At 36.6% G+C, this 25,148-nt stretch overlaps 1 protein-coding gene across 2 annotated transcripts in view; it reads right to left on the reverse strand.

Moving 5' to 3' along the window:
- The window catches only part of BTAF1 (B-TFIID TATA-box binding protein associated factor 1), a 47,325-nt gene that overhangs the window by 15,725 nt on the left and 6,452 nt on the right, over positions 1–25,148 (reverse strand). Inside the window, exons 1-20 of one of the 2 annotated variants that reach the window (XM_040563804.1) lie at positions 23,361–23,500; positions 21,442–21,565; positions 20,328–20,442; positions 17,830–17,976; positions 15,468–15,631; positions 15,033–15,169; positions 14,278–14,389; positions 12,961–13,029; positions 10,270–10,359; positions 8,643–8,738; positions 8,219–8,395; positions 7,508–7,648; positions 7,251–7,375; positions 5,848–5,968; positions 5,669–5,773; positions 5,253–5,402; positions 4,481–4,623; positions 4,138–4,312; positions 3,438–3,641; positions 1,002–1,428 (exon numbers count right to left, since the gene is read on the reverse strand). In XM_040563804.1, coding sequence (XP_040419738.1) covers positions 1,002–1,428; positions 3,438–3,641; positions 4,138–4,312; positions 4,481–4,623; positions 5,253–5,402; positions 5,669–5,773; positions 5,848–5,968; positions 7,251–7,375; positions 7,508–7,648; positions 8,219–8,395; positions 8,643–8,738; positions 10,270–10,359; positions 12,961–13,029; positions 14,278–14,389; positions 15,033–15,169; positions 15,468–15,631; positions 17,830–17,956 — 2,563 coding nt within the window. In that variant the 5' untranslated portion in view covers positions 17,957–17,976; positions 20,328–20,442; positions 21,442–21,565; positions 23,361–23,500. Of the gene's footprint in view, positions 1–1,001; positions 1,429–3,437; positions 3,642–4,137; positions 4,313–4,480; positions 4,624–5,252; positions 5,403–5,668; positions 5,774–5,847; positions 5,969–7,250; positions 7,376–7,507; positions 7,649–8,218; positions 8,396–8,642; positions 8,739–10,269; positions 10,360–12,960; positions 13,030–14,277; positions 14,390–15,032; positions 15,170–15,467; positions 15,632–17,829; positions 17,977–20,327; positions 20,443–21,441; positions 21,566–23,360; positions 23,501–25,148 lie in introns of those variants that run through there. The other variant, XM_040563803.1, reaches the window with a different exon arrangement.

The raw sequence follows: 25,148 nt of genomic DNA on the forward strand, positions 1-25,148 counted from the left end.
TGTGGTTCAAAAAGTAGGTGGAAGCAATAGCCACCTAAAAATCATCTGCAGATCTCAGCATGCTTTAAAAACAATGGATAAGCATCATCCTCAGGGACAGAAAAAAATTAAGTACAGAGTAGAATTACTCTGTTAAGAGCATATTAGAGACTTGACAAGAAAATCTGCGTGCAAACTGCCAGATGAATTCTTATTCATCAAGAAATAAAGTAAAACTTCAGTCAAATAAGAAACCTTCGCACACGTTTTTACATAAACTGGCGTATGTCCTGAAGTTCAAACAAACCTCTGTAATCCTTAAAAATAGTTATACATTTTGAAACAAAAGCAGATGCCATCAGAATCTTTTGATTGCTGATGTTTCTACTTAAGTTAATCAGTTTAATTTTCAATCAGATATGAATGTATTACTCCTCTGAGATGGAGTATATGTTATGAAAAAATGTATAATGGTAAAACCTTAAAGTTGGTTAAAAGCTTTAAAAATATAATGGTTTTAATCTGCATTGTTCAATTAATCCATACATTTTTGGCAATAGACAGTCATCTAAGGGAAGTCCATGACCATAGAATGCACAGGATTTTTTGTTCATTTCAAACACTGTCCTCATCTTTCTATTAGCCTACAGAACATAACACAAGTCAGATTTTTTTCTCCTTCTTACTGACAAGCTACTCTCTGGTTCCATAGTGATTCAGTTCAATGAAAAGCTTCATATTGCATGTAAATGAAGTTGATAATGATAGGTGAACAACAGTAAGTAACTGAAAGTCAGAACTAAAGTCTTTTATACACAGTTTGTGAAAAATACACACAGCATTAACCTATACACTCTGTGCAACTGCAAGATACCTGAATGAAGTAATTACTAATAAATGAAGACTTAGTTGCTGGCATTTTAAAAACGCTGAAAGCATGACTCACTCAGATACTTATTTTTAACAGTTCAGAGACAAGCACAGACAAATTTTTAAGATCCCAGCAGTGTTACGTATCATACCTTTTGAATTTTCATGGCTACTCTGAGGCTGTGCAGGACATGCTGCCAGTGGGGTAAGATGTGGATCCACACAGAGAGAATTGCAGAGATTTTTTATAATCTTTGAGTTGGGACAAGGAGACCTTGTTGTACACTGCTGAAGTAACTTTGCTATGCACGAAGCCACATAGTTCTGTACTAGTGTATTCTCCTCTTTTTTGATAGCTTCCATTAAAGGTTTTATAACAGGATTTAATTTTTCTGGAAGTTGCTGCAAGTTCACAACTGCACATGCAGCAAAAGTGTGGACTCGCAGATGCAGCACTTGCCACTCTTGATTTGTTTCTGTAACAGTCATTTGGACTTGTTGTCGTTTACTGTCCAACTGTTGTAGAAGTTTAGGATTCAAAGGAAAGGATGATGTCACTTCATTGAAAACAGAAGTAACCTAATAAAGAGGAAGAAAAAGTTACAAATCTTTTTCATTATAAAACGAGATAGCCTCTGAACACCGAAATTTTCATGGCAGAAGAGTCATTTCAACAGGTATCTTCATCTCCATTTTTCCAGCAAATAACAAGAAATGCTGCAAAATTTAGTTTCTGGAATCTTGAACTTCCAATTCAAGGGAAAAACTGGACATATTAAAAACATTTAAATTCTGTATTGTGAAAGCTAGAAGAGGTTTAGATACTTCCCAAAATGTATCCTATATCCACCAGATGTATCCAGATATTTTGGTTTACCAATACGAAAGATAGAGTGATGAGGAACATGCTATGAATACAACAGGCCAGAAAGGATGTGTAAGGTTCTGTGCACACAGAAGTTATTTCTAAGCTGATCTTCCTTTGAGGTAAGACAGGTTGAGATAAAATCTAAGGAAAAAGTCAACACAGAACAGTAGTTGCAAGACTTGCCTTATTTCCCCTCCTCCCTCCAGCTGCATGACTATTGTTGCTTAAATCTGTCACAGGAAACGGATTAGAAGCACCGTGAAGTCATGGAAACACTGAGCTTATTCTGCTGTTAGGACAGCTGGACTCTGAAACGTTTAATTGCCTTTTACTTTTAAATGTTCGGGTCAAGTCTTTCAACTATGGAAGCAGTACAAACCCAATACTTATCTATACAGCTGTAGAAGCCTTAAGTTCTACTCCACGTGACCCTGATAACTGGGAATGACCAAGTGATGCAGAAAATGTGCTAGGAGAAGCACAGCATTTTTACATCTAATTCATGGAGACAGATATTAGAACAGACTTGGCTTGGTCTATGTTTTTTAAGAAAACCTGAACAGTTGAAAAGGGAGCAGAAGACAGCCACAGAATAAAAGCAAATAGCTATGGTATGCATTTTCCGAAGACCTCAAATCCAGAATGGATATCTTTTGAATATAGATACATCAGTCAAGCATCTGTATTACTAGACTGACGAGTAAATAGTTGAGGTATATGAAAACTCCTGTACTTCACATACTACGAGCTTTTATGATTATGTCTTCACCTTAGGAACCTACTCAATTTAGATGGCAGCCATAGTAAGACTGGCTGCCAAAATCCCTTCAGCCCATATAGACAATTGTCTATAACTTTAAAGATACCTTGAGATTTCCAAGTTAAGCTGCTACACATTGCTACAAAAGTATTACAGTCTGGGAATTTGAAGATCCAGCATCTTCCTAGGTTCTCATCATGGCCATAATCATACAATCTTTAACATTCTCTTGTTCTTCTCCCCAGCATCCCAGTTGCACAGACAAACCTGTCTAGAATCTTGATTGCCTTTCTTCCCCCAGAAAACTGTACCACATCCATCCCCATTCATTCATCCCTCCAAATCTACACACCTTTCCCACCCCGGACACCTTTAATTTAGCAGGCTTTCAAATCTACAAGCTCTTCATTTACATCCTACCTTATCTGTCCATGCTCTTTTTTCTCTTTGATTCAGAAACCATTTTGGGGTTGGAACAAAAGCCTTTTAATCTGTTGTCCCAACATTATCAGCTTTTTTCGCTTACAGAACTTTTCACATCAAGGGCTACCTTTAATATGTAAAGCACATCTAACACTGATGTTTTCAGATATATAAAAAAGAGCAATTTAACAGGCAGGTGGAAATAAAAACCCTTTTAAATACAACAACTTTTACAAAGCTCCCTTCGCATGAATTTGCACAGTTCATTTACTAGTCTTTTGACAATGGTTTGAAACAGTTCCAGCTACTTTGTTCTGTGTAGATTTCAATAGTCAACCATCTACCTTGCGTTCTACTTAATTTTTGGTACAGTCTGTAAACATTGCAGTGTGTGTGTGGGGGTGTACTATCTATCACACATCTCATGTCAAAGGAAGTATGAAGTCATCATACGATTTCTAAAAGTAATAATTATGCTAAATATGTATTTCAAGACAGTAATAGATTTGAATGAATGGCAGGCATGCCTCTACTTACCAGATCATTTGCTTGATCTATTGTAAATACACTGCAGTTTATTCTGTTTCCGACATCAATATGTGCATCAGCTAATAATGAAATGAGTTGTTTACATTCATTCTGCATTCGTGTAAAAGGAACAGCAATTTCATCATAATAGAGGTGTTCAGAAAGGACCCCAAGTAAGCGAGGTTGCACACAAATGGCCACAGCTCTACACTCCTGTAACAGAAAAGACACAATTTGTATTTTTGAGTAATCAAGATTTCTTTTGTTCAGATATGGGTAATAAACAGTAGAACCTAGCTACAGAAATCCAGGTTCCAGAGGGACCATTAACACTTTTATCCGTATTAAAGGTATTATGGATTATGAACAAAACTTTCAGTCTGTCACTAGAACTGGAGTGATTATGAACATAGGAAAGAGTCATGTTAAAAGGAAGCACTGACCTCAGATAACATGCATCTTGGATAGACTAATTTGTAGAAGAAATGTGAACATATTTACTGATTCATAGTTCTAACAGTTGGCATTTAGCTACTAGAGTAGCATAATTTATTCCTGTATCGTCTAGCTATCAAGATTTTAACATTTAGATGTACAAATACCATTTTAGCTTATAGACTGAAATTTTATTTCAAGCTGAAGTAGCAGATGATGAGCTACGGATCAAGTTAGTAAAGTCAAATTTATTTTTGCTGCAGAAACATCCTACCTTTTGCAACGCTGCCCACTCACAGATTACTAATGCAACACTAATCCTCTGCAAGGCAGATTTAGAATTCAAGTGGAAGAGCAGTAGCTGAGCTAATGATTCAGCTGGCTTTATTTCTTGAGTAACGGTATTTACACCTGGGTCACAAATACAACAACAGAGTGCTCCAAGCAACCTGACAAAAGGAGAAAGAACAGTTGCTTCAATATTACAATTACTCATCAATTAATGATTCAAAATGAAGATGCCAAAAAGTCTATGTGATTAGATTACAGCAAAAACAGTGTGCAACAAAAAGAATACATTGTTTTTAAATATTTTTTCAGGTTTCCAGTAAACTGACTTTGCTGCCATCATCCGAGCTCGCATGACAACATAATCCCTGGTTGCTGGATCTTCTGCAATACTGTCTGCCCCAGCAATGTATTCCTGAATCACCTCCTTATTCTGGGTTTGACCTTGACGCAGTTTAGTACCTGCCTTTTCCTATGGAATAAAGTTGAGAAAGGTTTAACATAAATAAAGCAATAGAGAAGATGAATTCATATTCCATAACATTTCCAATAACCATCATATCCTGCAAAAATTGGACTAACCCAGAACATTATTGGATAACAGACTTCTGAAAGTAGTTCATTATTATAAATCCCTTCTCCATTAACACTTCGCTTTGGTCCCATTAAATGAAAGACATTGTCCCTTCACTTGAAAATTAGTACTAATCCTCAACATGTAACTGAAAAACTTCATTTTCAGTCCACACAAAGGAAAAAGGAAGTCTCTTTCAGAATCTTCTTCACAAATAAAGTAATGCTTTAGACTTAATCCCGCAAACAGTTGTTAAAGAAATCACTGTAGATACAGAACCAAGTAAATACTTGTAAAATACAAGATCCCCATTTAGCATACTACATGACCAAACTCTGATTTCTCATGAGTAACTTGAGAACTATTTTGCTCTACAAACTGGGGTCTACAACATAGGTTACATTTGCAGTTGTGGAAAGGCAACACTACTTCCCTCTTAACACTTTCAGAAAGTGTCTCTACTACTGTGCCTGGTAATCACTTTCCTATTTTCCCCAGGACACTTAGTGAGGTCACATTTCACTTACTTTTGATCTGGTTTTTACTTCTAGCAACATATTTAAGTCAATCGGCAAATGAGATGGCTGCATCATTAAGCAGAGCCAGGCTCCCATCCACGGACAAGCAGCTGCAACCACATACTGTACAGATGCCTTACTTAACAGTTCCAGCCATACCTGGGGTAAGAAAGATAGTGCAAATCATAACAATTTTGTGGTTTTTGTAAGATCATATACACGTTCATAAAATGAAGGAACCATTCTGCTCCCTTTCAGTCTCTATTCTGCTCAGTCTGTATTCTACTCCCTTTCAGTCTGCATCACATAGGTGGACTACAAATAATTAACAAGAACAGATTATGCTTTATTGGCACAAAAGAACAGAGGATACAAAGAGGTAGATAGCTATCAGTATATATCTAGGTCATAAGTCATACAAATACCTTGTGAATAAGATCCAGAATTTCTTGGTTGCTTTCCAAGATACAGAACTGAAATATGTGTCTCAACATGTCTTGCAAAATTGGAGTCAGCCATGTTGAAGAGCTCTGAAACAGGAATATTGTGATTGAGAAGATTCCAATATGCATCATAAGAAAATGCTACTATCTCCAATTCTTACCTGGTCTTGAGTAGAGAGCAGTGTGAACAATGTTTCCAGTGCTGCTTTTCGTACAGAAGATATAGTATGATGCAAGAATGGCCACACACGTGGGACCAACACTGTGAGTGACTGCTGAATGCTAATATATGAAATAGAGATAGAGAGGCAGTGAAAAGGGGAAAAAAATAAAAATAAAAGTATCATCACATATGTTGGGTAATTTTAAGTGAAGGATCAAATTACTACAACTTAAACATTTTAAATAGTTTGAGTCAGCATCATTATTTTTCATAAATATAGAGGTTTTTTCTTATTGGTATAAAGCACTAGCTGATTTAAGCATGTATTTTTACTGTGGTGCTTCCTAGATTATACTTCGGCCTTTGTACAAACATTTAGAGAAAATATATTTTTAGTTTTAAATTTATTATTAGGCATGATTTTAAGACCCAAGTTTGGTTTTATTTTTTTGTGTGTGAACTTGTACATCAACTGATACACATAGTACGTGTTGAATTACAGATGGGGCTAGCAACAGAGCTTCACTCTTAACTTTGTGCAAAAAACAACTTCAGTAGTGACAATCGTTCAGGATGTGAAAGGCAAGATGTTTAAAGTGGAAATACTGCTAGTTTAGTATGTGTATTACAAAAAATGTTAACATACTAACATGCAATCCCTTTAGTTTGCCAATCCTGAATAGCAGCACTGTCTTCAAACTCAAAGGATTTATTTTACTGTTCCTAAAGGCTAACAATAACTGCCCTTTGCAATTAAGAATTTATCTTTCAGAAAAAAAGCCTTAATATTAAGAAATAAGGAAGGAAGACACTTGCCTTTGAAAAAGGGGCAGAAAAGAATTCCCTGTCATACATAACGACAAGCAGTTAACATCTTCCCCCTCCTTTCTTCAGTGAACATTCCAGTAACTTAATTTACCCACTGCTTTATCTACCTTTCAGTCAAACATAATATGAATTTTTAAGTTTGTAGCTTTCTTTAGAACTATTCTAATAGTAAAGTTCTACAGGCGTTTGCATGTGTTTTAATGTAACTTGTTTGCTCACTTATTTGGAGTTTGTCAACAGGAGCAGACAAAAAAGTTTGTGGACAGGGCCACCATGTGAGTGCAGCTAATATGCTTTACAGAAATACCCAACACAACCAGAGGAGGGAGGAAAAAAAAGTCACATATAAACAATATCTATTACCTTTTAATTATTTTGGTGCCCATTACTAATGAAATGAAACTAGAAGCACTGTCCTAACCTTCCCTTTGAGGAAAAGCCAGAGTAAAATTAAACTACTGATTTAAATTGAGCATCTCCTTTTATGTGATTTAAGGCAACTTTGATTATCCCAATCTGAAAATAACTTGACAGTCATACTGAATACTGGAGTAATACTAATTAAAAAGTTACCTGCACTTGCGGACCTGAGGATAAGTCAGAAGGGAAGAAAGAAGGATCATGATACTGTTTGTAGAAGCTGTCAAGTCATCCAACTCCAGGAGTGCATCCCACAAAGTATTAAGAATAAAAGGCACCTAGACAAGTAAGCAGAAAAAGTTAACATACAAAAAGAGAAGAAAAATATCCAAGTGCTAATTGTGTTTTTTTCTTTGCTCAGACCAAAAGTGAAATTTTCGATCAAAATCAACGGAAAACAGCTCAGTCACCTTCTGAGACTGAAGGTGGACCAGGCTTTCCACTACTGGTACTAAAGATGCTGCAGCAACAGCTCGGACATCATCATCCAGATCTTGGAGACCTTCAATTATTGCAGGTAGCACTTTAGGCAATAATGTGTCGATCATGTCCTGCCAAAAAGATCAAAAGAATCTTTAAACTTAAAATCACATAATGCACCAAACAAATAAAATGTACTTCAAGTGTGTGAATAAACCTCTTTGTTATATAACCAGAAAGCACAGGTCCAAGAATATAATCTAAATATTTGAAGGTACCATTCATGAAATAAAACCTAGGTTTTATATTTGAATGAACTTAACTTTGTTCAGTTTTTGTGTAAACAAAACCCAGTGTTTGCAGAATAATATGATGAATAAACTAAACTTCTTGTAGCACAGAGCTCTGTTAACCTCGCGTATGAAAGTATGATAAAAACCAGACAGGTACAGCCTCTATTTATCATCTGTTTTATGCACGTAACTGTTAACAAGGTTACAGCAATACAACTATGTTGATATAAACCTGCAAATTTCTGCAGCATGGATGATAAAGATGCAGTCACACATCTTAACCCACATGAGAATGCAGTGCAAGCAAGTACAGTTTTATCATATCAACCCATTGTTCAGGCACATCTTCATCTCTGAACAGAGCTTTCTGTTCCAAAGTTCTCTGCAATTTGTCACGAAGGTTATTACCTGACGGACCGCCAAAGCGTATTTTATTCCTAAGAGACCACCATGTCTCACTTCCCATTGCTCCTGTGTAAGCAACTTCAGGAGAACATCGACAGTTTTATGAACTCCAGTCTCATTCATATGTTTCAATACTACTCCCAAAGTCTGAGCACAAGTCTCACGCACTGGCGCTACCACCTAGGATCAAGTAAATGAGGAAACAGGTATTTCAACATGAAATTTGACTTAGAAATAAATCAATGAGTAGAATCAGGTGAGCAAAACTGCTATATGAGGTGAAATTTGTGTTATCTATTACTCTGTAGTAAGCATCTCATAGCAGTTACAGCAGGCACATGCAGTATCAGTCTACAAAGCACAGCTGATCTGCTGCAGTATAATCTGCAGAAGTCTGCTTATCTACCTCTTCACTCAGGCAACTTACTTCATCTGAAACAAAGTCTCCAAATCTGTCTAATGCAAACACACAAAGTAGTCTAATAACCAAGTCTTCCAGCCACTCCTGATGCTGCTGGATCATCTGTAAAGAGAGGAAAAAATGAACACCTTGACTGTATTTATTCATAAAGGATTTCTGACATGCTTGCATTCACTAAATTTATATCAAAAAGGAATCCCAACATATGTTTAAATCGACTGAATACAGTCATCTTGCACAGATAATCAAGGCAGAATAATCAGCACTAATTCAGCTCTGCCCTGGCTTATCACAAACATCACAATGGTACACATAGTACTTTTAATCAAAAGGCTGGAAAGCACCGTGTAAGGCAGACAGATGATTTTATCCCCATACAACACACAAAGGTAAGGTCACTTACATAATCTGTACTAAGTAATGTCAGTGTGTCCTAGGCAAATCAATTAATGCATTTGAAGAATATTTACAAATAAACATGAACTATGAAGCAGTACTTCTCCAATGTGGGAGACCAAGTGAAAAGAACTCATATTTCAGTCAAGTCTCCTCCAGATTAAAGTAATTAGCCCAAGCTTGTCTTGAGGCTCTGGCATCCGTTAATTAGAGGCCCTATAGCTTTGTAACTCCAAACCCCAGAGCAGAAGCCTCATAAAAGGAACTACTCTGACATCATCTTTCTCCATCTCCACTGTTGGCCTACTAGATCAGTATTTCCCTTGAAAACTGTAATTTTAATAAACATCATTATCACCATATTATGGATTGTATCACAGAATTCATATATAGTGTCAAAGAATTATAACTTGCATGTAGCATGCACAGCAGCCTTTGAAGCTAGTCTGGAGTACACAGACTCTTTCCATAAAGAGATAAGAAACCAATCAGAGTATCTCATCATTGCAGTGTGTGTTATTATTACTCCACAATCTCCATGGAACAAATACAATCCACATGGAAGCAAGAAAAGAGGGCAGCTTCTGCGTGCTTTCCCCATACACAAAGTATGCTACAGTAGTTTGATCTGCATATGAAAAGGATATCTCCTCATTCTTCAACGCTCTCTAAACCACAAGCTTTCCCTGCTGCTTTTGTAGCAGGGAAGTCAGTAGGAATCTGAATGAGATTCAATATTAGTAAACAAGTTATTACTGTCAAGAAATTTAAAAGTGTTTTCCTTCTAAATACATAGAAACTGTTTAAATACTTATGCTCATAATACAGTAACCAGACTGATAGGCAGCTTACTATTTAAGTGAATAAAATCAGATGGCCTAAGCCACTTCATTGAACCTAGTTACATAATCAACTTGAATAGTGAATTTTGTTTCAACACACCTCTAGCATCACCTGTAACTAATACTTTTCTAGTATGGAAGTTAGTATTTAATAAATTTACACACAGCCCACATATTAATGCTTGTTTATATAGTAGTATGTATTTTGCAGGGTTTTTAAAAGGAATTTAGCATTTCATCAGTAGATGCAGTGATTTGATCCATATTATTTTGAGCGGACAGATCTCATGGTTATGATATTCCCGCAATATCACCCACCTCCTACAAAGATTAAGTATTTTAAGAAGTCAGTTTGCTAAACCTAATTTAAGAAATCAACATGTCTGGAAACTCACCTCTTCTAAAGAGCTGTCTCCCATTTTACCACCACTTTTACCATGAGCTTTAAGTATCTCTCTCAGTCCAGTACCTGCACCATGTCGAACCTAGAAAAGTGAAATAAAATGGGAATTTTAAAATATTTAGGAACAGAAGATAAAGAATACACTGTTTAACTGAAAACACTGTAATTCACATCAACACCTATTTTTTCCACATCATCGTCTTTTTTTCTGAATAGAGACGTGCAATATTGTAGAATTAGTGGTATTCTACAGATTTGTGGACAAGGTAGTATCTTATTAGATAAAATTATGTACTTACAAAAAAACAAGTTGTTCTTGGACAGGCTAGTGTTTATTAAATATTTGTCAGTTTACGGACAGAAGCAACTAAGAATTGCTTCCACTTTCTAACAGAGAGGATACTGTTATCGTATTTGCAGTAACGTAGCCAGTAAAGGCAGTTTTCATTTAGTTTTACTTCCCTATGTTACAAAACACTAGTTTTCGGAGAAAGATTAACAAATACCGATAAAGTCACCTTATATGAATCTCAGGAATTACCTAAAAGGCTTTGGCAGTTAGTTTCTAAATCACTGCAATTTCTGACTTTGCGAGAAGGGAGAGGCACAAGGACTGCTCACAGATTAACCATTTATAGTAAGTTTATAAGCTACAGGAAAGCAGCACTTTTAGTAAACTTTGTATTTATTAGACTTTGTATTTCTTAAACAAAATTTAGACCCCCAGTGAGTATCTTGGGGTCCGCAAAACAAATCGGAGAATTACTCTTCTGCATAGCTTACAAACCTACCTTGCTTGGCTAAACATTACAAAAAAAGTGAACAAATGCTATGGGAAAGCAAATTATAACCACATATATGTTCCCACCAAGCAGTTGAATGCACTAGGAAGAATTTTGGAAATTACAGAATAGCAGTACAAAGATGTGCTACAACAATACCTGTTTCTCATATTTTTGATCCCTAACTGGACACAACTGACTAATCAAGAAAAGCCAGCACAATAGTTACACCAAACCCCTGTGTTTGCAACTTTTTAACTGGGTTTTCATTGAGGCCTTTGCATAGGTTTGTGTAGAACTTATTCTGTGTTTTTTCTTTAGTAAAGGGTATTTGATATACATACTTGTTGCTAGTAGAAAAATATTGTACTTCATTTCATGATAGTAACAACTAGAGATGAGTGGTTGGTAGGTCCTCTAAGTATCAGAGTATTTTACATGAAATGCAAACTGAAATATGCACAGCTAGTGGCTGCTGGTAAAATCTATAATCAAGACAATAAAAAACAGCCAGAGAGCATAGTCTTAAAATCTCAACTGTTAATGATACATTGATCACTTGTTTATACAGTCTGGGATTGCTTATGAACTAGTTTTCACAAGCCAAAAGTAACACTTTGCTAGTTAACTTCTCAGCTTCTCAAAACACAGAACAGCAGCAAGAAAGACAAATGTATAATGGAAATACCAGTAGTAGGATTTATCTCACCTGACTTCAGCTGCCTATAAGCTAGGCACTAAACTAGTCACCCAGGCTGCCTATAGACACTGCAAGAAGATGCCAGAGGGTCATTTATAAACATGTATTTTGAGGTAGTCTAACCTGTTTTTCCATCAAAACATATCATAAGAATGATTTTGTATTGATCTACTTCCTTAATTCAGATGTGTGTGCCCTATATCAAATGTAATAAGAAGGCTATGAGAATGTCTGCATTTCAGAAGACAAGTGGACTTTGACTTCAACTGCAAACAGCCTGCTTTCAAATAGGATGAGGCTTATTAGTTTAGATGGAGTGATGTGCCACAAGAATGCAATTACCCTTCTTCTGGGCCCAAAATAATCATGCAGGCTGTGTATGACTTATCTCTGTGTTTCCAAGTTTGAGGTCAGTATAGGCAGAGCCAACTTGCTATCATTGAACCTGTGATACAGATAATGCCTAAGTACGTTACAGTTGTTGCTAACATTTAATCTTTCCAAAGATTAACTTTCTTATGACAAAACTGGGGTTAGTTGACAACAGCTATTCCCATCTTCTGTTCAAGAAAGTCTGCTGTCAGCCACTTCGTATTTTTGCTTAGAATTTATAGAAAAGTTTGTGGAAAATAGTGGAGATTGAATAAAAGCATGAGCAGAACAGTTTTGAATCTTGAGCAGAACAGTTTTGAATCTTGAAAACAAGTTCACAAGGCAACCAAATATATAGTTTTTGTAGTTGGTATTAAATAACTTTTAAAAAAAACCTTAAACATTCCTTTTTATAAACGAAGGGAACAAACAACAATTTTGTAACCTACTCACTGTTAAGTGATTTTTTCTCCCTTTTCTAACTGAACATTAGACAAACATGCATGCCACTGTTGTCAGCAACACTTGCACAGTATTCCACAAATTCCTGATAAATCCAAGCCTGTTTTAATTACTTAACTTTTTTTTGCTCAAATTTCAGTATTTCCAAAATTCTCATTTTATTTCCCCTTTAAATAAGTCTTAGAAAAAAAACTGTTAATTTCTCTAAACCAGATCAGTCTCGACTTTGTAATCTATATTTACGATTGACATAATTTTTGATACCCAGTAAAATCCTCAAGTCCTAAGCATATGATTTCTGTGCTTCTGTTTAAATCTACTTTTTCTCAACCTTAGAGTTACACTTCAGATACTGCATGTATCTTACCTCCCAGGAAGGGTTAAAGAGATCATTGCACACCTCTTCACAAAAACTTTCGAGAGGCCATTCATTTGCCTAAATTCATAAAAAGTAAGTATGAGACTAACAGAGAAAGGGATAAGGTGAACATTTCTTACACTGTATGCTACTTAGATACACAAAGGTAACAAAGACCTCCAAAGCTTAACCAAATAAAATAACTTCTTCCACTCTTCAGAAACTTTGCTGATTGGCACTGGATATTTTAAAAGGCTTGCTAAGTTTGGCTGGTAGAAGTGTAACCTCTTCCCTAGGGTAATTAAGTTTGATGTTCTGGAATCCAGTCTCCTTTTTGAACCCCACTATGGCAGAAGATTCAAGTTTCACATCCCCTCTAGCGGCTCTCTAAATTTATGAACTTTGCCTTTAAAAAGTGTAATAGACAAATCCCAGTTTGAAATTACACTAGATAATCTAATTAGGTCAATTAATCAAGTAGTAAGCACCATGCTCACTCATAATAAGCGCCTCATAAGACATATTCCACACTTCTGAAATCCAGGAGCATATCCATTATCTCCAAATTTCTTATAAGCAAGTTGACAAGGCTTTAGAAAATAAATTATGATACTAACATTAGGAAGTTCATGCCATCATAAAGACAAAGCATTTAAAAGGCGAACAACCAGCATGTACTCAGTTCGCAGCTGTCATTAATCTTTCATAAATGCATTTTCACAGCACTGTTTTGCAAATAAGAATTTAGTTACTAAGCTGTGTTTGGAAAACCTTATTTCAACTTTAATCAAAATACAGTCTCTATAAAATAAACTTTTATGCACTATTTGTATTCAGGTATAGCATTTCCAACAATTTTTCAGTTGATTGAAGCAAATGCAAATTTCTTCCAAGACTAAGGTATTGTTTAAATCTTAAACTACTAAAGATATAACTTAATTCTAAATTAAGCTTAAATTAAAGCGAGGCAAAGATTAAATGAAGTATACACGAACATTTAGATCAAAATATTTATGACTGTGTGTAATCTTGTTATCTAAGTGTTCAGCACAGTTTTACAGTTCAATATCCAGGTCTGACACCTGTAATCCACCTACTCAGGTTCACTTGGATAGACTATTACCAAGATTAAATGTGTTTTCCTCTCGATGCTGTACACAGTTCAAAGTCCATTTGCTTCACTACATACAGTAAGTTGTCAATAACATTGTTTACTCTTTCTCATAATGCTAGAATGAGTAAAGAATTTGGGAGCATAAGGAAGTTTTATTTGATGTTACTCTACTAAACAACCGAATGATCATTTTTGCTAACAGCACATCATACCTCTTCTGGAGCATTTTCTACCAGTGTTTTTGAGTCTGTGGCAGGTTGGTTAATCACAACATTTGCAACTTTTCTTCTCTTTTCTTCTGGTTCCCCATCAGTGCTGTCATTGCTGAGAAGGAACAAATACAAGTTTATGAACAGAAAGTATGCTTTAGGGGAAACAATTACTTCTACAACTGAAGTCTCACATACAATAATGTGTGGCAAGAATGCAAAATAAAGAAGTTTAACACCTTCTGAAACACGCACAATAGGTACAAAGTTGCAGGTAACAAAATTCAGTGTGGAGGCAAATTGACAATCTTTTTCAGCCATTTCAAAGAAATACAGCAATTCTTAAATAAAACCAAAGAGAAATATTTTTGTTTACTGCTCATTAGGAATACAGCAGGTCCAATAACGTGTCACTAAACTACCGTGACGAAGAACATACCATACATGGGAAAGTTATATCTAAGATTTTCATTATCATCTTCATAATTCTCCCATTTTCATGAATTATTCTCAAGACATATTTACTAATAGGGACAAAACAGAAGTTTTTAACTGTACCATTGCATTATTCCAAGACTCCTCTACAGCCAAATTCTTAATAGAGTCTACTGGGAATGACTACAACAGTTGCGTTTTACCATCAACACGATTACCATGTAAAATATTAAGAGGCAAAGACTGTAGGAAGTTTTTCAACAGATAAATCAAATTACAATTCAAGCTTGACTGAAAAAAGAGCAAACAGTTCACTCTTATACCTCTTCTCATTAGCTTCCACTGCATCTCTGGATCTTTGCTTTGCAAACAGTTTAGCCATTCTTTTGGCTTTATTCTTTTGTCTACTGCTCATACCAGCTCGAAATTCTGAGTCAATTAACTCAGCAGCCTGAAGAGTCTGAAAGAGAAGTCATCCATTGTCAGCAATTCTTACAACAGAGGTCCTGAAAAATCCCCAAACCCACATTGTGTTCAACCTCCTCAGCTCTCCATTATTCGAAACTCAGAGCAGCAGTTTGACATGAAATAATACTAATGTGGAACTATGATGCTTAAGAGTTCAGGAAGCCAAAGCATACCATGTTAGACGTTGATTATCATATTTGAAAATAAAAAAAATTGTAACTGCAGAAGCTGAAATAAAGCAAACCCACTGTATTATTCCTTGCAGTCAAACAGCCCGAGGTTTTACCTACAGGTTGTTTGTTTACTAGTGAAACTGAAGAAGGAGAATAGTCCAGATCTTCATCATTGAACAGATCTTCAGTATTCATCCCAATTGCAGCACCCATATCTAAGCCAAGCTTCTTCTGTAACAGTTTCCTCTGCCGTGCTATCCGCTCTTTAGGATCAACTTCACCTTTAAAAAGTTTTTAAAAAAGGCAGACGTGTCAGATTTCCAGACAGATCTATTAGTGAAGTCTTGCACAATGAAATAACATAACACCAAAAGTCACAGAATTAAATTCTATTTAGATAATACATAAATAAAATCTTTCAAACCCAATCATAATTCCTAGGAAGACCTTTCTGTTGTGGAAAATACAGAATTACCTTAAAGTATATTTTTAAACAGAAAGTAGCTGCCATGAAATTCATTAATTACACTTGGTCTACAAAAGAAAAAAATAATAATAAACTTTTTTTTTTTTTAAAAGGAAAGTGCACTTTGAAAGGAGAGAACTAACACTTAAGTTAATCCAGCAACTGATTCAAGAACTAGTGCTTTGTTAATCACCACATGCATCCCTGTGGGATCTGGTAAGGTTTAAGGTTGATTTATTTATTTATTTTTAAATTTTTTGTTCTCCAAACATTTGTCTTCTGTTGGGAAACAGAGACCTAAGAAATAAAAACCACCAGTAAAACCCTCAAATAACATTCAATCCAATATTCTGTATTAAGTTAGGCCGAATTGGAACCTGTTTTCTAAAGAAACATTCTTCCTTGCCACATGTGCAGGACCAAGGTATCTCCTCTCCTTCTGCCCAAACTGCCAATTGCAAGGCAGACTGATGTGTAAGGATGATTTTCCTAGGGTGCTGTACTCTGTCAATAAACTAATCCTCAAGCTTCATGTGCCAAGTGAGGCTCATTTAGAAAGTTAAAAGAAACTACCTTAAGAATGTTCTGTAAACAAATACTTGAATTACTTAACACCTAGATTTTGGGGGTATTCACATTTATATTAAAAATAACAGACAAATTCAGTGCCTGTCTAAAATAAACCTGCCAAGTAAGTTTGCTACATATAAACCAAAACTTGTTTCTCAACAGGTAGGGTTTCATTAGAAGAAATGGAATTTTTAGAAGACCTTATTAACCTAGCAGAAAAGATGGCAAACAACAAAATACTAGTGAAGCTTAAAAAAAAACAGAATATGCCCTAAGTGTCAGAAGCCATGGGTTCTGTTCCTCCCTGATCTTCTCCGTATGCTGCACAGGGAATAAGTGAATCAGGGCTATGCAGCCAGAGTGGATTCTTATCTATAGCACCATTTCATTTGGTGGAGGAACTGAAAGATGGGCTGGAAGCAGAGCAGAGAAGTACAGTAACAACTACACATACTTATATGTATGTATATCTTATAGATAAAAATAATTCTATGCCACTTTACAGATGTAAACCAACTCAGCTAAAAAGTTGCAGAAAGATGTCAGGCAAGTCACTTGAAACAAAAGGTATCATCACACGGCTGATGCATGCATATTCTACATTGCTTACAGGAGACCAAAGTTACAAGTACACTGACTAAAAAGCAGCAACAAGATTTCTAAGAGAAACGGAAAGTTAACTGATACTAGGTAACTCTGGCTTGATGTCCCATGCTCATTGCAGAAAAAGATTATTCTGCCCCTTTTCCACTAGCAGACTGTAAACACTGAAGTCTGTATAGCATTCAAGTGCCCCAACAATATACTCTATAGGAAGGCCTGCATTATGCTATGAACACAGACAGTGGCCACCGGATGGAAGAAAACAAAGCAGTAACTATTTCCTTCTGTACAACAATTGAGCAGAAGTCCTCTAAGGACTTGGAAATTAACAGCTCTGAAGTATTTTAACAGGCACTGCAGGTTTTAAATATTTGACCTTCTGACCTTGACAGTTTTATCCCAGTATTTTTCATGCACTCTCTATATTTGAAACCTTCGTGCTTTTCAATAAGACACATCCTACTAGCTATATTGGGAACATTGTTTTAATGAAGAACGAGTGGTCATAGTTCCTGCATGTCAAAAGAAAGAAAAAGATTCTTCAGAAATTCTACAACAGCCTTTAACACCCGCTTTTCCTGTCCCACTCCTTCAGGTATCCACTCTCCTTCCAACACACACAATAATTCCAGTGAAAGAAAATACAAACCCACACACCCCCTACAAAAACCCTCTAATTCAAGAAAGGTAATACAAACCAGTTATGTTGGGGCATATTTTCTTCCTTTTATTTGCCATAGTTTCTCAGGATGCTAGGATGACTAGACTTTTAATAGAGACACCACATACTTCTTCAAACCAGTAACTTCTCTAGTTTACAAGTAAAATATAAAGATATACCTGATTTATCATCCTGGACTTCAAATTCTGCACCAGCTGATCCAAGAAGAGATGCGCCGTGTTTTAACAACCGACATATATCAAATCTATCAAAGCGCAACCGATCTGTTGAAGGTGAATCTTCCATAGGACTTTCTGATCCTGGTTCTAAACAAACATTGAAAATAATATCAAGGAAAACGTGATGAAAATGTTGTTCAAAGTTTTGGCAGAAGAAAGATAAGAGTGATGTAGAGGAAGAAATAATTTCACTCCCCCAAAGAATCATCAGGCACACAAGATTTTGACTTGTAAAAACTCCATTTCATAAAGAAAAAAAACTTCTCATATTTTTCCCTTTATAAATTTAGCTTTTTAAAACTTGGGACACTGATGCAGTACTGGGTCTTCTCTGCAAACAGATGGCCACCTTGCAGTTTGAGCTGCACATTGTTCACAAATAGTTCAACTGTAAGTATCATGCCAACACTGCACCGTCTGACCAACAGCAAGGCAACCCTGATACGGGAGCTGGGGAGTAGTCCAGCTGCAGGTACAATGCAGTTCCACGCTGATACAGCAGAGAGCTGTTCCTCACAAGGTGTCTTATCATTTCTTGGTTGTGAATTCACTTCCAAAGTATTCCCTCCCCTCAACACTTGAAGATTAGTGTGTCTTGTGGCTCCTAGTCATGCACAGCTTAGTGTCCAAAAAAATGGCCCATGCCTACACAACCCAGTAAGCTCACATCCTGAATTACAGCCAGCACTACAAATACCATTGTTACCTACAAGAAATACAGTATTTAGTTTACTGGTTCACCCCACACCTATTTATGAAAGTTTGTTCATTTACAGTAGAATGAGTCCAACTGCATACAGATCGCTGTACAAAATGAGTAATGCCTACATTTCTTCAGACCTGAAGAAGTTAACATTTCATTATACACGTACATGGTAGATTCTATAAATAAAGCTATAAAGTACACAGATAAATATGGTTCGCTGGGAAAGACTCAGCATAGCTCCTGAAAAAAGCCCTCTCATCAACATCCTTAAAGAGCTTCATGAAGTGGATAGAGGGGATCTACTGGACATAACAGCCATTCAAAAGCTTTTGGCAAGGTTTCATACTAAAAATCGAAGGAACCAATTTACTACAGAGCTGGGGAGAACATCCTCATGCAGACTGAAAGCTGATTAAAGACAGATAAAAGCCATGGGTTCCTTCAGAGATCAATGTTGGAACAAATTCTATTTGTCTTTAGCAATGGAAGGGAGATTTCACTGTGCACTCCTCTCCCAGCATGTATGCAACGCTAAGCTCTTTCCAGTAACCCAGTGTTACACTGGCACTAAGAAATCCAGGAAGGACTCTCAGAGCAGTGATGGGCAACAAGATAGCAGTTAGAGTGCAACGTTAAGAACCTAAGCTATGACTAAACAACACTGAATTCAGAACTGGGAGTAAACAGTCAATAAGGATTTTGGAGGCACTACAGTCAGTTTCTGTATTCACCAGCTTACTGGGCAGTTACAGAACAGCCAACTAAGTACTGGCTATCATCAGGAAGAACACTGAAAACATGATGAAACACATTATTTTGCCACTAACTGTAAATATCAGTACTCCAGGGATGCAAGTATACCATGTGCAGTTTTGTGCATCTAAAGGAGGACATAAGAATAAGAAAAGCACTGATAAGGACAAAAAGTTATCAAAAAGACAGAGCAGCTGTCTTGTGAGGAGAGACTAAAGAGGTTGCAACTCTTCAAGCTGAAGAGGAGAAACCTGTTGGAGGGGTGCAAATATGATGAAGGTTTACAAAAATCATAAAGGCAGTGGGTAAGGCAGATGTGGAACTTGCTTAGCAAATTCTGCAGTAAAGGAATCAGGAGGCACTGAATGGAACTAGTATGAGATCACCCCAAAAGTGCTTTGTTGATTTTAACCACTTGTTAAATTTCTGGAACCTAAGTCACAAAAGGTTGTGAAGGTAGACAGTATCAGCAGGTTCAAAATAGGTTTAGAAAAAATCATGGACAATAAGTTCACAAGTAGACTATAAAAGCAGCTGTAACATCCCTAATGCAACAGTTCCAGATGCAAAGTGAGCACAAACAGAACAGACTGCAGCAAGCCACCATTTCCCCTCTTTCAGAAAGGTGCTTTAAGCAAGGGAACAGAAAAGATGGGAGTCTGTAAAATATCATGACAAACTTGTCTGGTTAGAAGTCTTGCTGTTTCACTAGTTATTATTCATCTTAATTATACAGAGTAAAGCATTCTGAGGGTACAGAGCTGAAGCATGGGAATCCTAGAAGAAGCAAAGGTCAGGCACCGTGTTGTAACTGAGTATGAACATCTCAAGCCAAAGAGGTTTACTACAGTCCATGCATACAAAAAAAAAGGGCAGGCTCATTTTAAACAGAATGGCACAGCTGCCTCAAGAAGTCTTGTATCACAGACAGTTTGCATCAGATATACAATGAACTCTACATAATTCATTTAAGAAGCACCTTGTTTTGATCTTGGAGTTGGATTCCACTCGGGCACATTTTTCACTATTGCTTCAACAGCCTGGCCAGCTGCAATACGGGTATCCCAATTCGTACTTCTTAAATACACTAACACCTTTAAAGAAAGATTAACAAATAAATTAAGATTTGTTTAAGATGTACTTTTAGAACACCCATCAGTTGTTATGTTCTATATAACACACTTTCACTGCTATGGATCAAGACAAGATTCTAAATAACAAAAGCAAAGGCCAAGAAGCCATGAGCAACCCTCTCTGTATCATTCACACTTGCCATAGCCAGATGTTAATATTAACTTGTAGATATATTTAGTTCCATCAGCCAATCTCACCCTTGCTTAATAAGATGTAGACTATTTTCTCCAGGTACCAAACAAGGCTTGAAACTTCTTTAGCTTTCAAAAAGGAAGTGTTCAAAAATAGAGATTAAAACTTTATCCAAGAAGAGGGCCAACATGGGTCACTTGCAACAACATAACGCTCATCTAATTTACCACTGTGCCTCAAATCTGGAAAAACTATTTATTGCACTGAAAGTGGTTTGATAATCATGATTCCTTGGCCACTCTGTTGATACCATGTGGTGAGAGCACCTGTTCATTAAGAGCAGAACTGAGTTCACTCAGCCATCTCCAGCTGTCAGATACAAAACTATTTTTGGTGTTTTTACTGGGCTTGGACAGGTTGCAGTCTCAGCTAATGCAAACCTATTTCTATTTTCCAACCTTTTTAAAGACATGCAGCTTCCTATATTATCCTGTATCACACAAGTAACAATCTTTATAGGCAGGAGCAGAAATTTTAAAATGTAGTAGAGATTCTCTTCATAGCAGAAAATCTGAATGTACAGCAAATGCTGAATACCTATACTGAACACAAAGTGAAACCTGACCTATGCAACCATCTCAGGGGCTAACAAAACAGCATGCTTAAGAACCAGTCTCCTTTTTCTTCAGTCTCCTTTTTTAAGAGAGCTCCACAGGAATACTATATTTTTGCTGCTTCTACCCACAGAAACCACACCCCAGAAAACTCGTTCTGTTCTCACCATTAAAGTGCTGATAGCAAGCTCAGAAAAACCCCAAGATGCTTACTTTAGATAAGAGATTGTTCAGTTCATGAGGATGCAGCTTCACTACTTCCCCAAGTTGCTGTGCAGCTGCTTTTCTTGTTACTGGTGTTGTACCGGTGTCCAGTAAAATAAAGAGACGATCAAGCCTAAATGATTGACAAAAAACGAAAAAGTTAAGCTATTCATAGTTCAGCTGGCCATTTCTATTTATATTCCCCCAGATTTTCCAGTTTATCTAATGCAAATAGAAATGTTTGCCTGCAGATTGTCAACTGACAGGCTGACAAACCTATTTTCCTAATAGTAAGCGGACTTGTTCTGAAAGCACATGCAATCCGGTAAGCAGAAAAAATAATTTTAGTTCTAATAATTATGCAAGTTACAAGAGGAAGATGAAATAGGTTCCTTCCTTCTTCTGAGAAGATTTTCAATCTTGAAAAACAAGTATTGTTAGGTTGTAAATGATCTTCAACAAATTCTATCAGATAAAGAAAGCAATGGGCTCCATTATTCATACTGTGAATTATCATTTACTTTGAAGACCTATGATCTGTAGTGTCAAACTCTGCTTTTCCAGGATACCAGAAATTTTTACTTTTCACTTATTTTCCCCCAACTACGTGGAATACACAAGACCAAACCAGTTGTTGTATTTACAGCTTCAAAATATTCTGATGCTTCTGGCCCTCCCATGAAACACAAGAATTTAAGCAGCAGATCTGTTTTCACAGTAACCCCACATTAGTGAAAAAGACTCCAAACATCTATTTTCGCTACAGTTATTATTTCTCATTTAGAGTTATAGAATGAGAAAGTTGCCATAAAAATAAAAAAGGCATTTGAAATAATATAGTTAGTCTATCTAGATAATCAGATCAATGAAGAAAGTGACAAGTGTTCACTACTCCCTCCACTGTAAGTGGCAAAGTCAGAATTCTCTTTACAGGGTGCCCAGTTTGTCCATGAGGTATTGGGCAGTACGTGCTCCCTGCCGAATGCAAGTCTAGATTCTGCATAGTGCAATCAGAATCGTCCCTTCTAGCCTCAAAGCTAATCATAAAAATGCAGTTCCAAGTATCACAACCATACAGAGCTGCAATTTACAAAGCAGCGAAGCTCACCTAGATCAGCCTCACAAAATAAGGATCCAGGCAACCTGACAACTCCCCTTCCTTGAACACATACCCAGGGTTTCAGCAAATACAGGGAAAGGATGAGTATCCTGCACGCTAGGCTGTTGCTGCTAATTACATTTCAACAGAACTGCCTTGAACATTATTTCCAATACTTAAAAAACGCTCCGTACCATCCCTACATATTGTATTTTCTTTCATACACTTAACCTGCGCTTATTCCTGAGAATTTTTATAATTTGATGCACAGCAGAGCCCTGCTACAGAATGAGGGCAAAAACATCACATAAATGCAACAGTTTCACACCAGAGATACTAAGTAGATATCCATTAAATAAAAAGTATTTTCTAACTGAAAGTATTTCAGATCATTTTAGTATTTTAAGCACGATTCCGGTATTTGCAAGCTTAGACATAATTCTCTTCCTACTACTATAATAGGTGAGCCCATTTCAATTTCTGTAGATAAAACTGAAGTTCCAATTGCCATGATTTACTAGTTAGCAAGTTGTTTTAATGTTACATAAAAGAAAAATCCAAACATTTCTAAACTAGCAGTTTTGTGCAAGTAGACAGTCAAAGAGGAAAAGAATAGCTTTAGATATCTAAGTCTTCTGAATCACTGGTAGTACGCTAGTCAAGAATAACGACACGTCCTTAGGAACTTAGCTATTTACCAGTATTTTTTCTTTAATACATTTGACAGCAATAACACAACCTAACTTAAAACACTCAGTATTATTCACTGCAAAATGCACTGCCTTGCAGAGGAACCACAGCTTGCTTGCTCTCTCATTCTTAAACTCACCCAGTTTGGTCTTCGTCTCTCCACAAAACCAAGGTGTTCCATACTCAAGCAGTTTGCCAGTTAGTGCCACCCACTCCTTTAACTATCAAAGTATCTTTTTTTCATCGCCAAGTTCAAGCGGAATGTGCAACTTAGACCACTTCCTCCGCTAGAACTCTTCATGTGACAAAACAGGAGGAAACTGCTATGACAGCCTACCCTCAGAAAGACCCAACTTTAATTCCAATCTCAGTTACAAAATTAGACATTCACTCCTAAACCCCACAAGTTATGTGGCAGTATTACCTACCTGTTTTTAACAGCAGTAGGCTTGGTTTGTAATCTGTGATCTTAAAATTTAATATGCTTAATTCACACACAAATGCAGAATAAAACAAAAAAAAAATCTTTCTACTGTCTCACATCCCTATAAGAAGATTTCAAGCCCAGCAAAATAAAATAGAATCAGTAAATACAGCTAATGATGTCTACCTCCTAGTGATGCCAGTCATTCTTCCTTGCCCTCCCCCAAGTTTCCCTGACATGCAATTCCCAAACAGTTAGTATTTTGGGATTATTAAGATTCTTAAGTTAATTACGCTTTGGTGCCGCTGCAGCAGAATCCAGCACAGCCTGTACTCTCCTACTCTAGCTGAAAGAGTACCATACGGAAAGTTGACACTGATCAGCAGCTCTAATTTTTTAAATTAAGATTTGCATTCTTTGTTTCATTAAGAATTAAAAAAACCCCTAAAACTTCTAAATGAATTAAATCTGAGGACCTGCAGACAAGCTTTTCATTCTCAGAGCAAACTATGTCTCTAAACTCGTTTTTACAATCAAAAAGAACTAAAAGTTCTATAATGAAACGTGGTTCTGCCTCTCACGCCAAACAGGGCTATAAGCATAGCACAGCATGGCTTACACCTTTTACAAATGTAATGAAGTCAGAATCAATACAGTCGAGTGAAATGCTCTACAACGCAGATGCAACTTTTAATTTAAAAGAGTTCAACCCAGGCTATATGAGAGTAGCTCTAAGCATATGGAAGTCACAAGCTGACAACTACATCTCATCAAGAGGACAGCAATCATATGTGAACTCATGCTACATGAGCTCACTACAAAGCACTATTTTTTCCATGAGTTAGATACTTTTCTCCTCTCACTTGAGAAATTTGAGGTTTTCTAATCAGTGCTTTCAGTATCAGCAAGACAACTTGGAACAGCAATTCAAAGACATTACAAACAGTATTACGTTCAAATTAAGTATTTTTTTCTTCTAAGAAATACCACGAGCTTTTACACTGACACAGAGTTCATTAAATGTTTCTGACACAAAGACGTCGATTCAGGTGCTTACAAGCAAGCATCTAGTAGCAGTTGAGACGCTTCAGGATGAGTCACGCACACAGGGCGGCAGATGTGGCTCAGGATATAGGAGACCCTTGTCATTCTCAAGTGGCAAGGATCCTTTACACCATCTAAGCTGGCACCAGACACCTAGATTGGGCAAGAGAAACCTCCCCAGACAAATACTCCAACTCATCAAAAGCAGAACATTTCATTACAGTGCACTAGTTTTGATAAGACTGAAGGTCTTTAGTCTTAGTCAGGCTAAACTTCTGACTTCCAGGATGGGAACTGACGGAGAGAAATACTCAATAAGCAGTAGGTCTGCAATCAACTGAACAGCCACCCCACATTGGACATGATTCTTCCCTCCTGACTGCTACCACTCAAATGGCTTATTGAAAATCAAAAAAAAAAAGTCAGTTTTTAGAAGAAGACTGTAGGCAAGAAAAACAG

Source organism: Cygnus olor, chromosome 7, assembly GCF_009769625.2.
Source record: "Cygnus olor isolate bCygOlo1 chromosome 7, bCygOlo1.pri.v2, whole genome shotgun sequence".
Classification (NCBI taxonomy): Eukaryota; Metazoa; Chordata; class Aves; order Anseriformes; family Anatidae; genus Cygnus; species Cygnus olor.